This window comes from Thermobia domestica, chromosome 6 (assembly GCF_964235325.1).
Source record: "Thermobia domestica chromosome 6, izTheDome1.hap1.1, whole genome shotgun sequence".
Lineage (NCBI taxonomy): Eukaryota > Metazoa > Arthropoda > Insecta > Zygentoma > Lepismatidae > Thermobia > Thermobia domestica.
This window is the reverse complement of record NC_137459.1, coordinates 26654589-26664740: the sequence shown is the minus strand read 5'-3', so window position 1 is coordinate 26664740 and position 10152 is coordinate 26654589. Positions and strand designations below refer to the sequence as shown.

At 35.8% G+C, this 10152-nt stretch overlaps 1 protein-coding gene across 1 annotated transcript in view; it reads right to left on the bottom strand.

The window, feature by feature from the left end:
• Positions 1 to 7259: 7259 nt before the first annotated feature.
• The window catches only part of LOC145687649 (uncharacterized), a 115207-nt gene continuing 112314 nt past the window's right edge, over positions 7260 to 10152 (bottom strand). Inside the window, exon 3 of the mRNA XM_081761111.1 lies at positions 7260 to 8822. Coding sequence (XP_081617237.1) covers positions 8033 to 8821 — 789 coding nt within the window. The 5' untranslated portion in view covers position 8822 and the 3' untranslated portion in view covers positions 7260 to 8032. The remainder of the gene's footprint in view (positions 8823 to 10152) is intronic.

Sequence of the window (10152 nt, the reverse complement as noted above, 5' to 3'; positions counted from 1 at the left end):
TACTGTCATTAAATCTTAACACTTAGATCCTATGGGCCATATGCATAGTCGTTCTGACACGTGATTAGTGCCATACTAAAGAGTACGACTTTCATATGTCTCCTGTAGTAGTGAGGCCTTTAGAATGACGCTAATCATTCGTCAAAACGACTCAGCATAAGGCGGTATGTAGCTAACTAGGATTTCATGTTGCAGGTTCTACTATTGTACTGAACAAACTTTGGAGCTCTGAGTTGTTTATTAATAAAGTTATATTCATTTTAGAAAAAGTGTCATTTTTACCGAGTCCCCCCTAAATGACTTGATTCCCTTGTGTTCTGAACGCCCCAATTGTCGACATAGTTTGAAATTGGCCTACCAAAAATTTTCTATCACTTATTCGACTGTTTCAACCTCACCCTCCTAATCGCGATTTTAATAGTTTCGTAGGATATTATTGGCTATTGGAAAATGCTCATCATAGAGATCAGCTGCAACGCAGGGCTAACGTTAGCCGTTGGTTAGTTTAACGTTTCCCACTGTGTTGGTCCTCTTGTATGCTGCTAGGGGTCGGTGCTCCAGACGCATGAGGTCTTATGCAGAGTTGTTTTGACATATGATTAGCGTCATACTAAAGCCTGACTACTGTAGGGAACACATGTTGCCGAACGCTTTAGTATGGTATTAACAAAGCGTCAGAAAGACTCTGCATAAGGTCCATTATGTCCAGGAAACCTCATTCCGTAGTAGTTCGCGTCAATGCAACGCAACGTTGCATTTTAGTTCACGATAGTCGGTATAGTAGTTATAATTACGTGTTGCATCGTTCGCATTACGCTTGGCTGCGATTCTCAAAGTTTGCGAACATCGTTACGGAATGAGTCCCGAGTAATGGATTTATCCTATTAAAACTGTTTTTTTTTTTTCATTCATGATCTTCTTCAATCCATGGCAACTACTGAGCTTCGATTGTTAACATCGAATAATCTCGCATCTAGTAGCGGAGTAGAATAGATCCTTCTTACTCCACAGGATATTGGTTGTAAGTGAAATGAAACGAAATTTCGAGTTTTATATTCCACAATTATCTACATTAGGATAAAGAACATGCATTATTAATAATAGCAACCAGGGCCTAGAGTTGAACGGTATTCACCAGGTTATGGCATATGCTGATGATGTAAATTTAAGAGGGGATAATAGGGGAACAATAGAAAGAAATGCAGAGATCTTATTAAACGCTTGCAGGGACATGGGTTTAGAAGTAAATGCAGAGAAAACTAAATACATGGAAGTGCGTCGGGACCGTAATACAGCAAATTATGGATGCGTTAAAATATTAAATAATGCTTGTGATGAAGTGGATAGTTTCAAATATCTAGGATCAATATTAACAGAGAAAAATCATACTCACGAAGAAATTAAATGTCGACTAAAAGTAGGGAGTTCGTGTTACTATTCGGTTCAAAATTTCTTGTCGTCGCGAATTCTGTCGAGGAATTTGAAGCTTAAAATATACAAAACGATAATTATGCCTGTTGTTCTGTATGGCTGTGAAACATGGCCACTTACTCTGAGGGAAGAACATAGATTGAAAGTATTTGAGAACAAGATCCTGAGACGAATATTCGGACCCAAGAGGAACGGGAATGGGGAATGGCAGAAGCTTCATAACGAGGAACTACATAATCTATGCGGTTTACCCAACATTGTTAGGGTCGTCAAGTCTAGAAGGCTTAGGTGGGCGGGTCATGTAGCTAGAATGGAAGAAAGTAGAAACGCTTTCAAAGTCTTGACTGGAAGACCAATCGGAAAACGACCATTAGGAAGACCTAGGCGCAGATGGGAGGACAATGTTAAGATGGATCTCACAGAGATAGGAATACAAAGTAGGAACTGGATCCAATTAGCTAAAGATAGAAGTCAGTGGAGAGCTTTTGTGAACGCGGCATTGAACCTCCGGGTTCCATAGGCCATAGAGTTAGTTAGTTAGTTAGTTATTATTAATAATGGACAATAAAACGATTAGTGGAGTGAGAAAGTGGAAGAAAAGCAGGAGGGTACTTGCAAACCCATAGGTACAATGTTGTCCACCAAAAACTGACTTGGTCTCTGAGAGCGAACCAGGGACCTCTAGCACCAGAGGTGAGCGCTGAGTTACTATTCCTCCTGTTGGCTTTAAAAATATAATTTTCAGACAAAAAGTCAAAGTTAGCTTTCATTTCTGATTCTACAAGCCTCAGCAAATTAAGAGGTTGCAGTACAGGCTCCTGTTTTGCGAAAGAGAATAATTGTTTTTACTATAGTAACTTATACAACTGTCTTATTCTAGAAATACATGCTTGCTGCTGGTATAGTTCTTTAACCCATAGTTTCAGGGCTCACATTGTCTCAGGAGCTCTAATTATATAAATTTTGACTATTATGTTAATGTGCGTACGCTATAGTTGAACTATTTCGTATTTTCTCTTAATTTAAAAACTACAAGAATCAACTCTAGAATAAATAACGACAATTCGTATGTTTAAATATACGTTTTATGTGGAATTACTTTTTCCTTTAACAATGATAGATTCGTGAAATTTACAACATCCAAAAACCTATCGTGAAGAGAACAAAATTCCCACATCGCGACGTTCATAAATACACTTGGACCTCACCAGACGGAAAAACAAGTAATCAAATTGATTACGTTTTAGTAGATAGAAGAAGGCAATCTAGCATAATTGATGTCCGGTCGTTTAGAGGGGCTGATTGTGACACTGATCATTACCAAGTAGCAGCGATAATAAGAGAGAAATTATCGTTGAATAAAGGAAATATTCAATGTTCGAAAACGGAGATATTTAATTTACAGAAATTAGAAGAGAGCTAGGTAAGAGAGTAATACCAGATTGAAGTTTCGAATAGATTCTCGGCTTTAGAAAATTCGGAGTGCACTAGCGTTGAGGATACTTGGATTGAAATGAGAGATAGCATCAAAATATCAGAAAAAAAAATGGGACACGAGGAAATACGTAGGAACAAACTATGGTTCGAACAGGAATGCATTAAACTAGCAGAGAAGAGAAAACAGTCAAAATTACGTTGGCTACAAAATCCGAATGAAATAACTACACAAAATTTCGCAAACATCCGGCGGGAAACTTCCAAAACTTGCAGTACAAAGAAACACGATTTTTTTGAAAGCTAAAATTAAGAAACTTATAGATAATAGTAAAAATAAAAACATTCGGGACATGTATAAGGGGATCAACGAATTTAAGAAAGGCTATCAACCTCGTTCATATATATTAAAGGAAGCTGACGGAACAGTTCTCACTGATACGGATAGCATCTTAAATAGATGGAAAGATTTCTTTGACGATTTACTGAACACGCAACCGAAAACTAGGGTGCGTGGAGAAAAGGAGATACACACCACAGAACCGTATATTCCAGAACCCAACCGAATAGAAGTAGAAACCGCTATAAAGAAATTAAAGAAACACAAATCTCCGGGTGTAGATGAAATTATGGCTGAGTTAATTTTAGCTGGAGACGAAAAATTGTGGAACAAGATACATAAACTCATTCTACTATCTGGAAAAAGGGAGAATTGCCACAAGAGTGGAAAGAATCAATCATTGTTTCAATTCACAAGAAAGGCGACAAAACTGACTGTAATAATTATCGAGGCATTTCTCTTCTGTCAACATCCTATAAAATCCTTTCAAATATTCTATTAGCAAGATTGACCTCATACGCAGATGAAATTATTGGAGATTATCAGTGTGGATTTATACGAAATCGATCAACTATCGACCAAATATTTACCATTCGCCAAATATTCGAAAAAAAGTGGGAATACAATACCCCCGGTACATCAACTATTTATTGATTTTAGAAAGGCGTACGACTCGGTTAGAAGAGAATCGTTATACAACGTTCTTACAGAACTTGAAATACCGAGAAAGCTAACTAGATTAATTAAGATATGTTTAAATGAATTCCAAAGTAAAGTCCGGGTAGGAACATTTTTATCCACGAGCTTTCACGTCGAAAATGGCCTGAAACAAGGAGATGCGTTGTCGCCATTATTATTTAGCTTTGCTCTGGAATACGCTAAAAGGAAAATCAAAGATAGCAACCAGGGCCTACAGTTGAACGGTATTCACCAGGTTACGGCATATGCTGATGTAAATTTAATAGTGGATGATAGGAGAACAATAGAAAGAAATGCAGAGATCTTATTAAACGCTTGCAGGGATATGGGTTTAGAAGTAAATGCAGAGAAAACTAAATACATGAAAGTTCGTCGGGACCGTAATATGGCAAGTCATGGATGCATTAAAATATTAAACAATACTTTTGATAAAGTGGATAGTTTCAAATATCTAAGATCAATATTAACAGACGAAAATCATATTCACGAAGAAATTAAATGTCGACTAAAAGTAGGGAATTCGTGTTACTATTCGGTTCAAAATCTCCTGTCGTCGCGAATTCTGTCGAGGAATTTGAAGCTTAAAATATATAAAACGATAATCATTCCTGTTGTTCTGTATGGCTGCAAAACATGGTCACTTACTCTGAGGTAGACTGAAAGTATTTGAGAACAAGATCCTAAGACGAATATTCGGACCCAAGAGGAACGGGAATGGGGAATGGCGGAAACTTCAGAACGAGGAACTACATAATTTATACGGTTATACCCAATATTGTTAGGGTCGTCAAGTCTAGGAGGCTTAGGTGGGCAGGTCAAGTAGCTAGAATAGAAGAAAGTAGAAACGCTTTTAAAGTCTTGACTGAAGAACAGTCGGAAAACGACCATTAGGAAGACCTAGGCGCAGATGGGAGGACAATATTAAGATGGATCTCGCAGAGTTAGGAATACAAAGTAGAAACTGGATCCAATTAGCTAAGGATAGAAGTCAGTGGAGAGCTTTTGTGAACACGGCATTGAACCCCTGGGTTCCATAGGCCATAGAGTTAGTTAGTTAGTTAGATCTGATAGGTTCGAGTCTCTCTGAAGACCATCGTCGTTTTCAACTATTCTATAAGTTCCTGTATTTGTGTTCCTAACGTGCTGAATTAAGTACGATTTTTTAAAAAAGTGACACTTTTAGGATTATCACTTTGTGAGGTATATTTTAGACTTTCACTCAAACAGCTACTGCTTCCTTAGTGTTAATCTTAGGATCATGGCTTAGACCTCGTTTCTTTCATGATAGAGCATACTTCCCAACGGTACCACTCGTTTGTCCGCATTATACACCAGAAACGGGAGAATCGAAAAAACGGGAGATTTTTCGAAAAGAATTTTTTTCAAGATTTTTCCGTCTCTGGACCGGGCCTGGGTTCACGTATTGATATGATTTTTTTTAAAAAAAAAAAACGTTGTTATGTTCATAATATGTGTGCAAAATTTCAATCTCGCATCTTGAAAACTAAGGTCGGGAGAAATTTTTGAATGTCTGAAGGTGACCAATTTTTTTATATGTATAGTGTATATATACATATATATATAATGTCCGATCCAAGTTGGGGTTATAGGGGCTATAGTCCCCCCCCCTTGTCGCTCAGGTATAGACTGGAAAAAATTTGCTTCAATCCTGCTTTACACTGGATAAAACGGCAAAAATATGGTTTAGCCGCTTCCTTGGTCATATCCTGGATCCGCCCATATATATATATATATATATATATATATATATATATATATATATATACTTCAAAAATGTACTGTGTCATTTCTATTTGACCTAGAATCATGGCTCAAATGCCATTTTCTTCAGTATGCAAAGTTTCAATCTGATATCTAGGAAACGAAAGGTGTGGAAAATTTTTGAAACTTACCTTAACAAAAATAAAGTCACGTCTCTCCGCCCCCACTTGGCGCTGCCAAGTTGACCATCCGGTTCCAAAACGCATCTGGGGTGTTCTTTGGTCTTAACCAATAAAAAAAGCGGCTTAAATACCTGTTATAGTACCTAAATAAGCGGACAAAGTCAATACTACGCCATGGTAACAAAAGTTACTAAAAATTATAAAAGGATTAATTAGATAACTGTGAAGAGAAGTGTCATGGTTGGGACAAATTTTTAAAAAAGCGGTCAAGCGTTTACCTTTTGTGCAAGAGGTTCCTGATTAGATCACAAATTTCGTGAGTTTATGGGTGGCAAGATCGTGTCAATGACTTTTCTCTGATTCTCTCTCCCACATTCTCATTCCATTAACTCTTGCATTGTCATTCATTTCGCGAATGATCTTATCTTCTGTTCTAGGATTTGCTGTAACATGGCGTATATTCTTTCTGAAAACTTTCCGTCATCTCCACTCCTTCAAATTGAATAAGGAGCTAATTAACCTTCCACGTGTCATAAAAATACATTTCCTAAACATTTTGCTTAAGAGTCTTCATCCCGGCGAAATTAAAATACCGCTAATTTTACCCTAAATTATGTGATATCTTCAAATAGATAAAAGATAATTGAAATGGGGAACAAGAGCGCCCTAGACAATATCATTTTACATGAGAAACCGTTACCACGACTCACTTATCTGCTTTCGATTTCGAGCCATTTTGAAAATCGGCATTTATTTTCGCGTTTCTAAACAGCTGAAAACGGAAAGCCACTAGGTGACTTGTGATAACGGTACCTCACGCAAAATAATATTGTTTAGGGCGCTCTTGTTCCATATTTCAATTATCTTTTATCTATTTGAAGATATCACATAATTACTGTAAAATTAGCGGTATTTTAATTTCGCCGGGATGAAGACTCTTAAGAAAAAATAACAAGAATTTTGGGATTTCCGTATTAATTTGAGATTAGAGACCTACTTTTATTCTTTGTATTAGAAGTACTGAGACGAAAGACGTTGAGTTTAGATTTATCCCGCTTATAAACTAGTGTTAACCATAACTTTTCTTTTTAAAAAAATCGATTTTAATGAAACATCGCGTACACTTTGTTTCAAGCTTCCTAATGGGCATATTGCTTTTTATTGATATCGCTCAAGGACAAAAGCACCTAAACATCAGAATTCAATGGATTTATATCCAACGATAATATAACACTTGTACAGTAACAAATAACCTTAATTACCTTCACTGGCGTCTCTGGTATATAAAATTTGGAGGGGACATCAAAGAAAGTGATTTAAATGGTAACCTAACCCAACCCGTGTATTATCTATTATATAGTATTATATAGTATTCGAAATAAACATAATTATTATTATTTATATGTTATTCTGTCTTTAATATATAAATTAAATTAGAATAAAAATATTCAATATTTTGTCCTTCAAAATATTGGGGGGACGCGTCCCCCTCGTCCCCCTCGCCAGAGACGCCCGTGATTCCCTTCACCCTTCTGGAGAAGAATCTCCAAAGTTTTCGGAAGGAAATAGTTCATTCGTATTGCATGCATAAAGAACATTTATTTACCAAAATTCTTACCTCTACTTTTAGTGGTTCAATAGAAATTTGTAATGATAATAATAGCAATAAATCATTGTAAATTGAACTCCCAACTCAATTTTTTTTTCTTTTTTCTTCTTTTCTTTTCTTTTCTTTCTTTTTTGTAAAGCTGTCTTAAACGCAGAGTAAGATTTAATTGAAACGTTTGTGCAAAATATTACGTTGCTAGGCTCAAGACTTTTGGAGATCTGGTAGTTATTCAGTCAATGAATTATTCTTTTATATATAGAAACTACAAAACTTACCTTTTGGAGCACTGACACTTAACAGTGCTACTAATAAATTTCTAAATACATTTTCTCCACACATAGTATGTATTAAGAGGTATTTTATTTGTAAAATAAATTATTAATAAATATATGTACACATTTAACAATGAATAAATTACACGGATTATGATCCACGTTTTGTCTTCCATTGTTTGATAAGTTTACGCACATTTCTGTGTCCATAAAGACATATACTTGAACAACTCAATTGTTCACACAAAGGGAATATTTATATTTTACACTTGCTATATCAGTCACTTTTAAATTATATTTAGTTGTTCTGATAGCAACAATATAAACTAGAAAATCCACTGCTTCAACAATTCTTCTTTTGCATACACTGAATCGATTTGTGAAGCAATTGCAAATAGTAATCTAAATCTTCCGCTTTAAAATTTCGGGTCATATCCCTTCGTCGCCGGTGCAAATATGTGTACATGAAACCAATTGCTGGAATGCTTATTCCAAGAAGAACCAACGGCACAAGAAGAGCGTACAATGGATTCGAATGACTTACTCCTGTTTCGTCTGGAGGCATCACATCCTGTTTACTGATCGGAGAACGATAATCTAAGAAATCAAGGCTATCCAGGAATGACGGGGTGGAAGCAGGAGGTCGTGTTGTTTGGTAACGGGCTGGGTACAGGTTATTTCGATGATAAGCGGGCGCAACATTTCGGCGATAAGTAGGCATTTGGTAAAACGTAGATTGGTAACTCGGGGACACTGTGCCATAATATGTAGAAGGAAGAAATGGTGCCCCATTACTTTGTTGAGGATATGTATTTCCTGCTGCTGCTGCTGATTGATATAATGTTCCAACTGGGTTATATTGAGGTAACGCAGCAGCATATTTGTTCCAGTCTGTATAGCGGTGAACCGTTTGTTGGCTGTTATCCAAGGAATTGTCCACCGTTTGATAGGCTGTATTCGCTGCAGCTACTTGATAGGATGTGCTGAGCGTGTCATACGAAGAACTTTGCGGAGCCGACAGCATGGAGTATTGCACAGGGATTGAAAACGACAAATTCTGGTCTTTGTTGTTCGCAGCAACCACTAGAAGAAGACTTGCGATCGTCACCAACCTTCCAGTTATCCAATCCATCCTGGAAAGAAAGAAATGGACATATTTTAATTTAGTTTTGTATAAGGAAGAAAATAAATCAAATTTTCAAAGTAAAAAAAAGTACACACAGTGACGGCGATTGGACGTTAATAGTGGGGGGAGGGGGAATACATTATTTGAATATTTGTATATCAATGTTAGTTTTCCTGGTTGTTTCTAACACTTCGTTTGACGAAAGGTTGTATAAGTAATATGATACTATCTTTTTCAGTTAAAATATTGTATATCGTATTTCATATTTTATTAAGTAAATTGACAAAAGCAACGCAAGTAGGTACTAGCCCTTTGTACTCTTAAACAATGAAAGAGTAAGAAGAGATTTGATTCCTTGCTCGTCACCAACTTAAAATTCTTTCTGGAAAATTGTATGATCAGAGTATTTAATAACAAATCTGCAAAACGAATAAATAGAAAGGATAATATCAATCATAGTAATGAACAACGAGACTTGTTTTGTAGAAGTTATATTGAAACTAGAGATTAATGAACAACTTATATTTATAATTCCACATATGTCATTAAATTTATGTTATTATTACTCTTAGAAATTGAAAGACAATAAATACTACAAGCATATGCTACGGCATTTAAAGAAATACAGTATTTGTTGCTTTCAATTGCAATTAAAACGTAATTCCGGTAGCTTTCTTAACTCCACAGTAAGACAAATAACCAATATGTACTCACGCAACGGCAAATATTATATGGCACCGTTTTTCTATGAACCAGTAATACATACAAAAACTTTACATTTCCAAACGAAACTATGTACACTCATGTCCAAAATGATTGTCGCATGTCTATAACTGTCTTCTTGTAAGAATATAATTTGATAATGATTTCGAAGGGTACTTTTAATACGGATACTATGTGTATAATCGGGAAATGTATATTTGTGGTAAATTTCATAGGAAAAGAATTATAAATATAAAAATTAGAATGAGTAAAACAAAATGTTGCTAAATGAACAAGAAAGTTTTATTTTCGTTTTATTGTTCTTATTTACTACTCTTTTGACATGAAATTTGCCACATACATGTCTTTGCCGATTATACACATACTAACATTATAAGAAATACCGGGCGAATTCTTTATCAAATTATATTCCTACAACAACATATTTATAGACATGCGACAATAATTTTGGACATGAGTGTACATTAAGGGGTCACTTCAAAAAAGTGGGGGACAACTGCCCCTGTTGTCCCCAATCGCTGTCCAAAGAAGCATTGTAAATCGTAGTATTTCAACAATTAGAACTATATTAGTTTTTCGGGGCACAGTAGCATAGTGGTAGATTGCTTGATTAT